This window comes from Styela clava, chromosome 4 (genome assembly GCF_964204865.1).
Source record: "Styela clava chromosome 4, kaStyClav1.hap1.2, whole genome shotgun sequence".
NCBI classification, from domain to species: domain Eukaryota; kingdom Metazoa; phylum Chordata; class Ascidiacea; order Stolidobranchia; family Styelidae; genus Styela; species Styela clava.
Genome location: NC_135253.1, coordinates 13,689,418 through 13,705,680, shown reverse-complemented (window position 1 = coordinate 13,705,680; position 16,263 = coordinate 13,689,418). Strand labels below are relative to the sequence as shown.

General features: G+C 34.4%; 2 protein-coding genes across 2 annotated transcripts; one reads left to right on the top strand and one right to left on the bottom strand.

Moving 5' to 3' along the window:
- The first annotated feature begins 255 nt into the window (after nt 1-255).
- On the top strand, nt 256-1,565 carry LOC120326508 (peroxiredoxin-like 2C). Its single transcript, XM_039392827.2, has one exon. The coding sequence runs from the start codon at nt 589-591 to the stop codon at nt 1,252-1,254; it is 666 nt and encodes a 221-aa protein (XP_039248761.1). The 5' UTR covers nt 256-588; the 3' UTR covers nt 1,255-1,565.
- A 495-nt stretch (nt 1,566-2,060) lies between these two features.
- On the bottom strand, nt 2,061-16,248 carry LOC120326507 (uncharacterized). Its single transcript, XM_039392826.2, has 19 exons — nt 15,849-16,248; nt 15,373-15,455; nt 14,964-15,075; nt 14,209-14,422; nt 13,462-13,615; nt 11,493-11,548; nt 11,293-11,356; nt 10,899-11,008; nt 10,279-10,360; nt 9,263-9,399; nt 9,031-9,141; nt 8,622-8,693; nt 8,044-8,179; nt 7,467-7,653; nt 6,565-6,728; nt 5,369-5,521; nt 4,343-4,504; nt 3,202-3,349; nt 2,061-2,888 (listed from the first exon to the last, which is right to left on the bottom strand). The coding sequence occupies exons 1-19, from the start codon at nt 15,967-15,969 to the stop codon at nt 2,728-2,730; spliced, it is 2,427 nt and encodes an 808-aa protein (XP_039248760.2). The 5' UTR covers nt 15,970-16,248; the 3' UTR covers nt 2,061-2,727.
- Nucleotides 16,249-16,263: the final 15 nt, after the last annotated feature.

Here is a 16,263-nt window from a genome sequence, read left to right as displayed (position 1 = left end):
CCCCAATAAGGAAGTCGCCCCAACAAGACTGACAGGATCTTTATAATGCAAAACATGATGAACTCTTCGTATTAAAAACACAATTTTTGTTTTAAAACTTTTGTTTTTCTTGAAAAGGCAGCCTATTCCAAAAAGCCATGCTCTTAAAAACCTATTTTAAAAAAAGAGTTTTCCACAACCACCTCCTAAATTTTTAAGCGCTCCATCCAAAGTAACATTTTATGTAATAACTACAGAAATGAAGAATTTACCGCGTGGATATTTTCTAGTGATTTGCAGCTTTACAGTGGCCAAGGTAACCGCCCGGCCGAGCAAACGGTTGCGTATCGTCAGCTTTTGTTTGTCGATGGAGTTTCCCATTTTCATTGTTACGAATGGAAATTATGTCGAGACGTGCTCTACTCGTATATCGAGTGCGTGTTATTTATTTTCTCTGATATTAAGATAGAAGTGCTGCTTCCAAAGACAGGCTGTGATCTTTCGTCATATTCAAAGTGACTATAGTCACTTTGATCATATTATGCGGTAGAATAAGGTACGTTTGGGTTGCAAGATTTCTCAAAAACGACGACACAGAAATCCACGAAAATGGCAGATGCTGAGTGTAAAATTGAGTTGCCTTTAATTGATGCAATGGATAGATTACCTGAAAAGTCGTTTGATATAGAAGCAGTCAAAGATTGCATTTTATATGATATGGATCGGAAGCCCGTTTATTTTGCTGACCTTATTGATCCCAAATATTCTTCAATTATATTTGTTTTTATACGTCATTTTTTGGACTACGTCACTCGAGAGTATGTTGAAGATTTTTCAAAAATATTCCCTTATACCCTGGAAGAAAGTCGGACAAAAATCATATTAATCGGCTGTGCACCAGCAAGATTTATTCGCCAGTTCATAGAAGATACAAGTTGCCCTCATCAAATATATTGTGATTCGAGTAGGGCAATACATACTTGCTTGGGATTTCACACAGTGCCAGTTGAAACTCCAGTTGCACAAAGTCCTCATATAAAATCTAATTCATTTATTGGATTTTGGCAAACTGTATGGCGAGTAATGAAAAGTCAGACAGAGCAAGGATCGCCATTTCAAATGGGAGGACAACTGATTATGAATAATGAAGAGAAAATATTATTTTTCCATCGAGATCGTCATCCGCTTGATCATACTCCGATTAACGAACTTTTATCAGTCATTGATCTTCCTCGGATCGACTTTTGCACGAAATATAAAATTAAGCATGTTTAATAAGGCATTTATTCTTGATTTCCAATGCAGTTACACACCCCCCTTTTTGAACTTTATTTTTTTCATACTTTTAGCATAATTTCTAACCTCGGAAATTTTACAATATTTTTTAGAGGAGCTTGCTGCAGATAATTATGAAATTATGTTTTTGCAATATGTTAAACCTTTTCAACTGTTCTTATTTTCATGGATTTGAAACTTGCAGATCCTTTTCCATGTGACTCCTAATACACTAAATATTTAAATTTATAGATTTGACATGGACTCTCCACTGTGATCGGGACTGCATAATAAATTATCAAATATGAATCCGTTTATTGTTTAAGATGATTTGGGGTGGTTTCAGAATATATAACATTAGCATATAGAACTTTTGAACTATGGCCTGAAATTTTGACAGATATTAATTTTGAAATTATTTAGGTGATGAAGCATTTGTATACCAATTAACTCAAATATCATGAAGCTTCTTTGCTGGTTAAAATATCACATTAATTTATTCAATTCTTTGTGAGGTCTTCTAAAATCCAAACAGGCGTTGATTATAAACTTCCTTTAAAAAGTCATATCAATCAAGTACAAAAGTTATTTATTTAAAAGCGCATTTGAACCCAATATCAACTAGGTGCATAAGACCCGTCTGGTAGAAGTGATTTATATATGCATAGATTGTTCTATCTAACTCCATCTATCAGAGATTGCAATAGAACTAGACAGTTGCAACCCCAGTTAATCTCAGCTCAATATAGTCTACCGATACTTCGCTAATCTAATATGAGAAATACATTTCAAGTTCAGTATTGAATATATTCATGCTTATTTGATACAAAGGAAAATATATATAAAAATAATAGGTAAAACAAGAGAGCTCAATAAATTTATCAGATATATAAAAGTATATAAAATTTAGGAAATATATACAGAAAATCAGGGTATACACGGTTGTTTACCAGCAGGCAGCAAAAGGGCTTTTTATTTGATGGGTTATGCTGGCAACCGGCCATTGAAATTTGGTAAGTGTACATTGATTAGTGCGATGCTCTCCTTTTATTTTTTGGTATTTCAATTATCAGTTTGGTATTAATTAGCACATTTGGCTTTTATATAAATTTGGTGCCTTTTCTCTTTTGTCACCTAGAAAAAAAACGAAGGCAGTGCATGCAATTAAGTACATTCAAGCTATGCACAACTATCATTTCCTCCCAGTAATTGGTGGTGTGTAACAATGTCCTTGCTTTGGCACAAGTTACAGAAAATATGTCAACAAAATCTAAATAGAATATAAAGCATATGAAAAACAACTCAACAAGCGACCATTTAAACAATAATATTATCCTTGTATAAAGTTGTATCTTGGGAGTATTTCAGATTGACAGGTCTAGAAAATAGCTCTGTCCATATTACACAAGTGTCTTGGCAGGTATAATTTATTCTCAACATGCTGTATTCTAACAACTGTGGTTTAGTCCTCCATCAAGCATGTGCAATTCCTGATATTCTTCTTAAATACGATGGAGATGAAACAGGTAATTGTAAATTTCTACTAGGAGGCGATACAAAAGAAGAACTTTTTCGAGTTCTCCAGGGACGTGCAACTGGTGGTGTTGGTTTAAGCCTCTGCTGTTGTCTCGTATCTGTCAAAAATAGGTCAGATTATATAAGAAATGAAAAACCATGTAGAATCCTTGCAAAATTGGGAGTGTTTAAGTTCTCTTGATGAAATTCTGAATATTGATCAATTAGTATTTTGGACACTGTCCCAAAAGAAATTATACATCAAGAGAGAAGCATCTTTAGGCCAAATACATAAGAAATTTGCATCTTCATCCTCAGTCCTCACACCACGATTGAGATAACCTTCCAGGTTTCTCCCCAAATATGCACAATTGATCAATATACATGACAGTGGAATAAATGTTCATTTCATCATAATATTGATATATTCACCTTTTGGTCTTCTGCTATTGACATTATCTAAGAATCCAGTTAAAACATTCATTTCAGAATTGAGTTGATCTGATATTCCAGTCAATACTTTACATCTGTCTTTTGTTTCCATTTGTAGATCTTTGATTCCTTCCAAAATTTCATCATCCTGATAATGAAAAGTAATGTTCGCAAATACATGTCACACACATATACCGTATATCATGTGTAAGTCCAAGAAAACAGAACAAAGATTTTAAGAGCTGAAAAATTTTTATTCTGGTACTCCCGAAGTATGCGCACCAAGATGTCGCACAACCTCAACCCTAACCTGGTACACAACCTGAGTTCAGGTTGTGCGCCATCTTGGTGCGCATACTTCAGGAGGTCCTTTATTCCTTTGATTATGTGCAAGAATGCACTGTGGGTCATGGAATCTGGCCAAGCAGACAACCTTTTCAGCATCATGATGGCGTGTCTGAAATTTGCGGATGCCTCAGATAAAGTGTTTGTGTGTTTCCCTGTAGTTTGATTTATAGTAATGCTATTGGTTTCTCTTTATTTGCCAGCTAGACACAATGACAGATAATTTGATTTCACTATTTTGTTTTTACTTCATACATTTAAAGTTAATAGAACCCATAAAATGTTTCTGCATGTTTCCCACTGGCCTAGCCTTAGCATTTCTTATATTATCTCTTATAGCAGGGCTACTCAACTGGCAGACCGCGGGCCGAATCCCGACCTTTCAAGTATTTGATTCAGACCGCACCTAATTCTTTATTTTGGATCATTAACCCCACTTATGAAGTTTCCTTTTATAAAATGACTTTTATAGTTTTGAATATACATGAAAAGAAAGAACTATAACACCATAATAAACAATCTTTATTAGCTAATAATCATTAGCCGGTCGAGGAAGTGCGCGTTCAAGGATGTGGATATATAATTTCTGGAAAGACCGGACCCACGTAGTTTTGAAGTTTTGCATGCGAATCTTCGGTAGCCCTGTCTTATAGTAATGATTCTATAACAGAATTCATCAGCCAAGAGTTATCATTAACAAAAGAGAGTTCAAGCCAATACAAGTTATATTATAGAAATACATTCTGTTTCTTTATTTAGAGATTTAATCAATCCTCTGTATTATCCCAAATTTTACCTGTTGAGCAGACTCTTTTTCCATGGCAATACAGACATCCCACGCAGCCGTGAATCTTCTTTGTAATTCATTCAATTCTTTGACAAGAAATTCTTGATAATAACCATGAGCTTTGATATCCATTCCTATATCTACCACCAGATCCTTCTTTATTTCACATGACTAAAAATATTTTTGTAAAGAATTGAGAAATTATAATTGCAAATACCAGCAGATATGATTTCGAAACGAACTTCAATAATGAGATATGAACATTAATAGGAAGTATCTGTAGAGTATACAGATGGCATTTGCAGATTGGTTACATACTGGCATTTGCGCCTGGTTATATACCAGGTAAGATCCATGTAATGAAGATTGTAATTACATAGAAAGTTGGTTAGGTCACTAGCACATCAGTGTGGCTATGAAGAGCGTGGTGCATATTGAATTCAACCTGTTTATATACCTGGCTTATGATCCCAGATTCAAGCCATGATTTATTCTGGTAACACTATCCACAGTATGAACCAAATTGTAGTGAATTGAACAAGCTACGGAAAAATTGAAAAACTGAAGTCTGTACCAATCTGGTAAGTACTATATATGTACCGATATAGTTCAGGATCGACTAAAAATATACCGATATTTCCAATATATTCAGCTATTCGATCGGTTCCAGAATGTTTTGAAGGATAAGTTAGTAGGCGAATGTTAATTAATACCTGAAGTTAGTTTTGCCGCGAAGCGAGAATAATGTTTTACTACAATTCAGAATTCGTAATGTTTTTAAATCCCAGTTAGCATGAAATATACTTATATTAAAGTTTATAGTTAACAGATTTATTGAAATATATACGTTCTTAATTAGGGCGTTATAATGCAATTAAAACTAACATGACTCTCAAATCCACTGTTAGCTTTGTCGTAACTTTCAATTAACTTACAACACAAGCTTATTGTTAAGGTGTATGGTCTGAAGATAATAACAATACAAAAACAACATAAAGTGTCTTCTTAGTCATAGTTTCAATAATATCTACGTACGATTGAAAATTTCTCGTTTTCTTCAACAACATTTTCAAGCTTCTGTGTTCTGTCATAGATCTCTGCTTCTTGTAATTTTCTCTCTTGTGCACTTTCTCTTAATTGTCCAAGCATTGAGATTCTGCACTCTTTAATATCCTCCTTTAATTTTTCCTGGTAATATTTAGATAAAATAAGATTAAAATAGGAATTCTTATGAAAGAACTTGGATTGCAAAGACTTGTGTTTAAAATGGTTTGTCAAAATTCAATACAACATAGTTAAAACTTCATTCTCCATTCCTTAACAATTCATATGATAGGATGGGATTCACATATTCAACCTTAAGGAAAGAAAAGCTATTAAGGCAGCTCAACTATATGGCAAACCACGACCTCTCGTCCGGTTACCAGTCCATGTTGAGTGGGTATGGGATTAATTCGTCTCCCTCTGGATAAGTATGGAAATCCTATCTTATCCTATGATCCATTGTACAAATGTACTATTGGACACAAAGTGTACATATGGATCGTTTTCCTATCTTGTTGTTGTTGCTCTTGTTTTTAATCTAGGTAGTATTACTGGACCAATTGCTTTGAATTTTTAGGATAGGATAGGATAGGATTTACATATTTATCCCGGGGGAGAGGAAAGCCGATAAGACGGCTTATCCACATGGCGAACCACGGCCTCTCGTCCGGTTACCATTCCAAGTCGGGTATGGGATTAGTTTTACTGTATTGTTTGTTTTCGGAAGCATGGACTTGGTGGTGGAGGAAGCCGTAACCAACCAGCGGTTACGTGAACCACCCAACGACGGCGAGGAGTCCAGCAATCCTCTCGCACATAACCGTCCCTGCATGGGATTCGAACCTGCGAACCCACGCAGAGTAATTAGAGGTGCGGTGGCGAGCGTATTCCTAATGCTTAGCCCGTTGAGCCACACCGCCGCCGCATTTTATGTGATTAAAATTGTATTTTTTGCTTAGAGTCTATTACTTTCTGAAAATCAGATTCGTTTGTTGTGTGCCATGACGTCATGAAAAATTGAGAACCTGCTGTTGGTTCCAGGTTCGTGTTAGCCAAATTGCGATATCGGGGATATACTGTGACAGATTGCATATCCGTACTACTTCGTTTCGGCCTTTGTGTCCAAATATATATATGAATATATCGCTCTTTCGTCTTATCCATGAAATAGTATAAATGATACTTACATGTGGCTTAGCTAGTCTGTCAAGCATGACTTGTGTTCTATTGATTTGTTCTTGAACACTTTTTTGTTTGTTTCTGACAGTAACAACCTCATTCTTATACACTGAATATTCATTTTCAACTTCTTCCAAATCTGCTTCCAATTCAGTAAGGACTGGCTTCTTATCTATAATTTAAATGGTGAAAAGTTTAATTTTAATTCAGGCTTTCTCAAATTGGGCCGTTGATCCCCCAAAGTGGCTGCATAGTCGTAGCCTTTACTATGCACCATTAGCGAACTACGACTACTTTAAAGCAAATTAACTTTGCATTTATTCTTTTACTTAGTTTGTAGGTTTTTTTATTATTAAACATGGCAAATAAAATAATTTATTGAAAACCTGTTAAAAAAACAGGGTTTTATTTTAGCGGGGCCATGTTGTGTTGAGATTCTTCAGAAGGGCTACGGATCATGAAAAAATTCGAGAATCTCTGGTATAAGCATTTTCGCACAGTTTCTCTACTCACTCATCTACTACCAAAGCCCTGAGTGAACACAATTTCTTGGTCTTGAAATACCATACGCTTGATTGGAAGGTTGACTTGGGTTGTGCACTGAACAAACCAAGGCTGGAACCTAATAAGCTGAATCAACCATCGGTTACATAAACCACCCTGAGGCAGTGAGAAGTCCTGCAATCCTCCCATGTTCTTACAGTGAGCACAATACGCCAACCGCAATGCAAAGAGATGAAACATCATGAGGCAGTGAGGAGTCCAGCAGTCCTCTCACACATAAGCATGTTACTAACAAATATCCCGATGTGCCAACCGTAATGTACAATGAGAAAAATACCTCAATCAGTTGAATGAACTATAATGAGTAGTTCTGTCTATTACAATGAGCAATCACTCACAATCTTACCTTCAATATATTTTTCTTTTTTAACGTTCTCAGTTGCGTAGAGTTCAATACTTGTTTTCAGTCGTTCAATCTCCATCTCCATTTCTTTTCGCATTCTAACAAATCCCTTTTCTGCTAAATCCAACTGGATTTTCAAATTCTTGGATTTTTTCTTATTATTCGAAACAGATTGCTTATACTCGGTGCTCTGTAAAAAATTGAAGAGAAGAATTGTAAGAGCAAATTTCTGTATGATATTAAATAAATGTCTTAATCATGATAAGATGGTGTATCATAAAACTTATAAGATAATTATTACCGTATACAAGATAAGAACGGTGAGAGCGTAAAGTAAAAGTGACTTTAATAAAGTTTTACTATGGCTGAAAATAACATTAACAAAAGATATTATTTGAAGATACTAGAAAGATTCCAGTATTTTCAAAATACTAGCGCCATACATATCGTTAGATTATCAGGGCCTTGTTCAGAGTGGAAAGCACTACTAAGCACTGCATGGAAAAGTACTTGAAATCACATTTATTTTCTATTATTATTGAATAAACATCTACAACTATCTACAATTCTGATTCTTTACCTGTTCCACTAAAGATTTATGTTTTCTTCTTCCTTCTTCTATTTTCTTTGTCATGTTATTCATAAATTGAACTTGTTCTGATCGGAAATCATCAAGAACTTTTTCAGTTTCTTCACGATCTTCTTGAGCTTTCATTCTGTGAAAAAATAGTTTCTCAATTTAAAATTAGACTCAGTACCAGGAGTAAACAAACTATTGGCAGATTTTAAATGTCAAAACAAGTATTGTGATCAAAAATGTCCAAAACGAATAGAAAACTAGAATCGACTCAAAATTTAGCATATTTGGCTTATTTGCTATTTTAAATTTTAACTCGAGTGATAGTCTATAATAGCTTCATTTAAAATGGAAACTTGTTTTGATCAATCAAAATCTCTTTGTGTGAACAAAAAAGCCTATAACTCCTGAAAATATAAAAAAAATATAAAACAAATCAAATCACTGTTTACCAAAACTTTTCAAATTCGAATTCATTGATATATATTGGCTTTTTTTCTCTCTGAAACATGATCCAATATAGAATATATTCAATTTTCTATATTGGAAACTATTGATTCGAGTTAGAACTATGAAATTACCTCTCTACAGTTTCGGCATCAAGATTGGCTTGATATTCCATGATTTGTGCATTGAATGTTTCCATAGTTACACTAAACACAAAAAAATGAAATAATAGTTAGATTCATCAAACCGAATTTTTAAATTTAATTTATTCTACTTTATGCAAGTATCTTCAAAGATAAGATAGGATTTTACATAATTATCCAGTATTCAGTATCCAATATATATCCATACTTAGCCAGTTCGTTGTTTCAGATTCATGGACTTGATAATGGAGAAAGGGTAACTGACCAGCGATAACCCTGCGCTGTCGAGGTGTCCAGTAATCCTCTTGCACATAATTATTCCACACAGGGTTCTAAATCTGCGAACCAACATGGAGTAATCAGGCGCTAACGCTCAGCATGATTTTGATGTGTAACACACCTGTGATTTTCATTCAACGTTGAAATATCTTCTTGATATTGAGTATTTTCATGAGACAAATGAGCTGCTTTCTCAATCAAACTCGTGGTCTTCGCTTTCATAATTTGCACCCTGATAATTGAATAAGGCAAAAAATATTTTGTAGATTCAAAAGAACTATAACAGTAAATGAAATCTGCAATTCTATAATTACAAATATTAAAAAGTTTTTTTGTGTTTAAAATTTACTTACTCTCTTGCTATCTCTCTAACTGATGCTTGATGTTTTGATTTCAATCTTAATTTTTCTTCTTTATGGAGAAATACTTCATCTTTCTCTTTTTCCAACTTTCGATGTATCTCCTCTACATCATATATTTCAACACCAACCTGTGAAAATTAGAACATCAAATCCTATTTAAATTTCATAATATATAATTCCCCAAAGCATGGTCATGCTCAGGTAAGGACTTCTTTCTGAGTGAAGTTACTAGCAAACCACTGCTAATGAAACTATATGGTGGTACACCAGCAAACGCCCATTGACGCAAGATTTCATAATTTATTTATGGAACACACGGCCAGTAATGAGTGGGTAAAATTAGCTTAATAAATTGTCCCGCATGTTTGAGTCAATAACATAGAAACTTATAATTTATACTCAGCCATAACCATTGTTCCGATATTCACCACAGTCCATTGAATTTGGTTTATCAAGAATGTAATGAATCGTTGCAAACATTATGAAACTATTCTAAATCAATATCTGAGATCAGGGTTTCTCAATCTGAGCCCTCGGCTCCTCAAGGGGTCATGAAGAGGTTCTTTGGGGACCAGAATCAAAGACCATTACTAGGTACCATTAACGATGACTACATTAATTCTAGGTATATTGACTGTGATTTGACAAACTCTTTGACTGTGAAGCATTTCTTATTTGCTTTCATATATTGGCTTTAGAATTATTCATCGTTGCACATAAAATGCTTGTTGGAAACGAGTAAAGAGCAAAACTAAAGTATATATATAGAACAGCGGGGGCCACAAGTCTTGAGTGTCTTTGGAAGAGGAACACAATTTTGAAATTTGACAACCACTGTTCTAGATATTTTCAGATCGACTGTTGATATTTCACGTGCTATATAGGATTAAAATTATAAACAAAAGAATACACAATATAATACAAATTATGATAATTAGCACCTCCTATTATAATATACAATGAGTACAGTCCGATACAATTTAATCCACCATCCATTATGTCCATACCTGATTAAGTTTCACTTCCAGCTCTTGTATTTTTCCATTGAAACCCATTGCTTGTTTGTCTCTTGCTGCCTCCAATATTGCACTGTAATATTGAAATAATGTAACCTCCTCTAAAACTTTAGTTTCAGAATAGCAATAGTATCTAATTTTGTCATCCATATAGATTCAATATTAGCCTCTCATTCAATTACCAGTCCGTGATGGGTATGGGAATAGGAAACCAGCTAATCATTTCAGATGCATAGATTTAATAAAGGAAGCAGTAACCGAACAGCAGTTACGTGAACCATCCTACGACAGCGAGAAGTCCAGCAATCCTCTTGGAAATAATCTTCCCTTACAGGATTCAAAGCAGCGAACGCGCACAGGGTAACCAGAGGTGCAATGGCAAGCCTATTTTAAATGCTCAACACATAGTGCCACCAACCTCTGACTTATTTCAGACGTGTTTTGCTACATGGTCATTTTCATGTATATGTAGTCTACATTGCGACAGACTAATTGTCGAGTGGATATTTATCATGATCTATCAATGCATTTTATGCAGCTGGTTTTACAACAAAAAATAGCAAGTAAAATATCAAAAATATCAAGTAAAAAGTCTAAATGTTGTTACTCACACTTCTTCAGCTGTCTGTCTGTTGATCATTTTCTCTCGATTCACAGTGTCAGCCAATTGAATGCTTTGCATTTCGAGTCTAGCCTTGGAATTTTCTGTACGCCTCACATCCTGTAAGTAAATATCAACAATGTGGCACATCACGCAGGGTGTAATAAATTGGGTATGTGATATCAAATTGGAAAAATTCCAGTCCTTCCAAATATTATAGCTATCATTGACTTCATGTAAAAAGCCTTGTTTAGAGTACGTACTTCATGAAAAAAAGTGTCCCTTGATTGGCCAAATAAGAATCATTGTTTAAAAAAACACCATAAACTTGATTTATCAATGGTCGATGTTTGAATATAATAATCTATACAAGAAAACACTGATTCAAATTATTATTAATATACCTTTAATACAACATCAAGCTTGCCCTCCATATCAAGAATTCTGTCCAAAACTTGATCTGTTGATCTTAAAATGCAAGTCAAAAATTAGATGAAAATTTCATTCCAGTAATCCTATGCAGTAATGCAATAGTTGAAATTCTTCTCAATGGCTAACTCTAATGACTAATCATTTGTTACCAAGTTTTAAAATCGGAACTGACCTTTTCTCCTCTGTATTTTGCTGGTTCTGATGTATAATTGAATCTTCTGTTTTAGCCTGTAAGTGTAATGATATGTTTGTTAGTAATAGTTGGCACAGAGTAATCAGATTTTGAAAAGACTCTCAAGATCAACTTAAGCTTTTGTTCTTCAAATTTGCATAAAACTTTAGACAAGTGTTGTGAATGCAGTTTGCACTCAAACTTATGAATTGATTCATTTGGTAATTATTTAAATGATTTTTCACATTTATCCCGGTGAGGGGAAAACTGATATGGCAGCTTATTCAAATCGTCGACATCTGTGTCTCATCGTCCTACTGATCCAAGGGGGCATTTGAATAGCCAGCCAACTAATTGTTAATCAAAATACAGATCAAGGGTGTAGCAAGCCATAACCGAACAGTAGTTATGGATGGAAACCACCCTGTGCCCTGTGAAGGCTTTAACAGCATTAATTCAGCAATTATCTTGAAAATAATCATTCCCCACTAAATAAGACCCTGTTGTGCAGCAATCCTGCAATCCTATACAAGGGGTGTGTAACAGGTAACATGCGAGCAACAACCCCGCCTGCCAAGACATTTGGTGTGGCCCTAAAATCCTAATTCGACATTTTATGTATAAAAAGTCGCTCACACAGGTGAAATACATAATGCTTTTGCTCTTGCCGTTGCGTTGAATATTTCGCCCTTTTTACCTGGTGCATTACTGTAAGGCTAATTGGTAGCCGCATTCACTTCTCTTGCCTTTCCTGTATGGAAAAACTAATCTTTTCTGTGTTACCCGGCTGGAAGTCTGAAGTTGGTTATATGGCCCACCGACAAAAAATGTTGCACTATATAAATTTTGTCCTTTACCCGTAGCACAGCCCAATTAGAATCTATTGACATTTGATAAACTATTTTATAATTCAAAAGAATTAATTTTATCATACACCATTGCCAAGTTTGTCACAAATAACTGCTTTTAGCTATTCATTCATATATATCAGGGGTGGCCAACATGTCGATCGTGATCGTCCGGTCAATCGCCACGTCTTGAGTAGTCGATCGCGTCGGAAGTTGGGTGAATTTAATAACATATCCCAAAAAAATGCCTTAAACCAGTTTCATGCATCGCGTGTTGTGTGTTTAAAACGGGAAGAATACAGTAGCCTAGCTGTACATGCGCAAAATACAATATACACACATAGTATTCGAGTCTGCTGGGCAAGCCCGGTAGAGCCTATTATTGCGTAACAAATGCAAATTTCGCCGCTGCCAAGGTTTAAAAAAACTTGCCGAATATCGAGTGAATTGACTGACAAACGACCCTACAATAATTGCTGGTTATTGTCTCACTGCAAGAGTGGTATGACAAATTTTAGTCGCAATGGTAGCAGTGGCATCAGGAATGCCCAATTTTTTTTAAACCCAAGCGAGCGAAGACTCACGCTTGGGGGGGAAGTGTAAATTAGATACTGAATTTTGAGCAGTCATGTAATGTTTATGGGTTGAGAATATTTGTTTTTCGCATTAAGATAATACATGGATACTTGGCAGACTTTTGTGGGAAATTTTCAACACTTAGGACCAAAAATTAGGCAGGCCTTATATCTGAGTTGTAGGATTTGAATAAATCATAAATAAATATTGAAACATTCACTTCAGGTACAATTAAATATTCAAATTACCAACCTAAATAAAACATAAAAAATACAAGTTTTGTGTTGATTTCATAAGGGATTTCCCACAAAGCTGAGATTGTTGGCAGCGGTGGAATATTTTGTATGCATGTATGCAGTTATCTGCTTATTCAGTAACCATTTGTTTTCATGTCGATCGCAAACTATTCTGAAGATTTTAGTCGATCGAGGCTGAAATCAGGTTGGCCACCCCTGATATATATCAATAAACCGTTTGAAGAAAATTTATCCAAAAATGCTTTTCACTCGTATTTCAAAATAACAAAGTACAAAGTTATTTCTTACAATATCCTGTTGCAATTCTGTTTCTTCAGTTTTAGACTCATGTCGAAAAATTGCCAAGTCTTCATTTAAATTCTTCATTCCAAGGTCAAATTCCTTCACATTTGATGTTGTCTCTCGTAAAATATCTCGTGTCTCGTTAAGTTTGATTTGTTTACTGAAAATGAAATAATTGAGCGACTGTCGACTGTCAGAAAATTCAATCTGGGTAACCAATCAGTATTTTAACTTGAATGGATCTGCATAAAAATCAGATTAAAACCATGTTCCGAAACTGAAATAGTTATATGTTGACTTGATTTGAAAAAGTGGTGAAATGATATATTCCAGCAGTTTGAGTAAGTTTTTGTTGAAATTGTAGTAAGAGCCAGAGTCATATTTGCAAATTTCCTTGATTGCAGAGTTTGAATCGGGGTGGAAATTTCGAATTTTTCAAAGTTGGGAGTATGAATTTAACACCTTCAATTGTGGTATAGTAGATAAAGGAGGATGAAAACCGACAAATCAATAGGCTATCAATGTATTTTGAAAAGAATATTAAATCAGGCTTGCATATGCCTAAATTTTTGTGCATTTGAAGGTGGTAGCAGATGTCAGAATCAAATTTTCCTCAAACTTTGAGTCAATAGCCAGAGTCAGATTCTTTGTCAGTCAGAAGTTGAAGCCGGATTCATTATATAAATGGCTCAGTGGTTGGAAACATAGGGTTGATATTCCTTTATTCAATAGTCTGATATATTCGGTCTTTACCTGGCTTTATCGGCCATTCTTTGGTTTAATGCAGCAATAATTTCATCATGTTGTTTTGTCACTTCATCACATTCAGGGATCAACCTTGCATTTTCAATTTGCAACATTTCCTGTCGTTTCAGTGATTTCTCTGTTTCCTCCGATGCTGTAACCATTTGTGCTTGCAAGGACTTCATAGTTGCTGCATTACTATTTCTTGCAGCCAGAACAGCCTCTGAAATTAAATACATTTTAAAATTTAAAGTTGAGAAATATTAGAGTGAAATGGATTGGTATTTATATAGAATAAATTTGAACCCATAATGAGTGGTTCAAAGTTCTAAATTATATTCTGCGATACCTTATTCTGTTCATTTTTCTATATTTAAACCAAATGAGTGCTCTTTTCCTATCATTGTTATAAACTTCTTGACTGAGGAAATCTGATTTTGGCAAGACAAATCACTAGAAAATGTATTTTGTTAAAGTGTGATCGCTCTAGAAGTAAATTCGCTTCCCACCATACTATCTTCACTGACAGTGTATTTGGATCCACTTAGGCAAAAGCAGAACAAATGGATCAGTAGTGAGACACATTCAATCATAAATATCCATTTATCGAAAATAAATCAAATATATATCAAAAACTATATAACATAAATAATAAAGCAGAAATCACAGATTTATGGTTTGAGAACAATAACATTCAAAATCCAAGTCATAAGTTTACAATTTTAACATGTTTTATACAAAATGATTAAAATAGAAAACTCTACCTTCCAGTTCTTTCTGATATTCTGGTGGTCTTGTTCTTAATGCATGTCGTTTTACGCTAGCATTGATTGTTTTGATTTCTAACTCATCATGCAATCGCAGTCTCTCCGTTTCCTATAAAAACCAATGTATGAGAAGTGGATCAGAAATTACATTTTACTTACTGATCATAGCAATGTAAACTTGGTGATTTATATAATAATTTTCACAGTCACATAAAATATAGGTTTGAAGCAATTTATACCCAGCATTGTTTTCTTGTAAAAGCTAATATTAACAATAAATTAGTTACACAATAATCAGTTACAGTAAGATCAGTGGTAAAATATATTTCTTTGAAAAAGTTTCTATTTTGAATAAGTGCTTGTGACTTGATGATAAATTAACTTCGATATCCATACTATAGCCTACCAATTCCTCCAAACTTTCTGCCAAATTTTGAAAATTTTCTTGAACTCCCTCTGTGAAATGTACAGTTTCAATCAGAGTATTTGCTGTAACATAAATAGTTTAATTAAAAATTTAGGCATGACTTCACTGATCATTCTTAATAAACCTGAATATAGTCAAGTAATCTCAGCTGAGATTAATATTACAATTACAATTACCGGTACCGTACATTGATTGGTAACAGCTAGTTCACAGTTTCAACTGACAATTTAAAAAACACTCCAGACAAAATGTTTCCAATATTATTATATGGAGCACAACTGTAAAATGATATGCCTGAGCAGTTTTACTGGCTATGAAATTCCCTGGCAGTTGGACATTATACCTGTATAAGTGTAGCGCCAGAAGAATGCTTGACATCAATTGCACAGTTAATTGATTGGTTATGGATTCCTATTTCTATAATTGTAGAAATAGATAATATTATATTAACTCACCTAATTCCTCAATTTTGTTTATGGCATGATCAACAGGTTGCGAAGTTGTAATCTGCATATTCTGTGATGAATCAATGAGATCGTTTTGTGGCATTGTATCTTTACCATCATCTTTGTCCATTTTCAGACTTTAAAAAACAAACTGTATATACAGGATATTCAATGTTTACCAATACATAGAATACTCTCCCTTATGCCATAAGTCTACCTGTGTATATATATATATATGTATATAACTACCCGATCAATTTATATACAACAGACTTATATACAAACTTGAACAGCGACGCTCAGAGTTAAACCTTCTGCCCGTCTGTCGCTTGTGCTTGCTTGTTCGTTGGCGTGGCGACCAAGGTGTTTTGTATCGTGCTCAGCAATGCGTGTAATAAATGCTATCATCGACCTTCGGAAAAAT

What these genes read in the sequence shown, in the direction of transcription:
- LOC120326507 (XM_039392826.2), bottom strand. Translation starts at nt 15,969, where the DNA reads ATGGACAAAGATGATGGTAAAGATACAATGCCACAAAACGATCTCATT. An exon ending in CAGAAAGTTTGGAGGAATTG is followed by an intron (nt 15,076 to 15,372) that starts GTAGGCTATAGT and finishes TGGTTTTTATAG; the next exon opens with GAAACGGAGAGACTGCGATT. An exon ending in ATATCAGAAAGAACTGGAAG is followed by an intron (nt 14,423 to 14,963) that starts GTAGAGTTTTCT and finishes ATTTAATTTCAG; the next exon opens with AGGCTGTTCTGGCTGCAAGA.
- LOC120326508 (XM_039392827.2), top strand. Translation starts at nt 589, where the DNA reads ATGGCAGATGCTGAGTGTAAAATTGAGTTGCCTTTAATTGATGCAATG.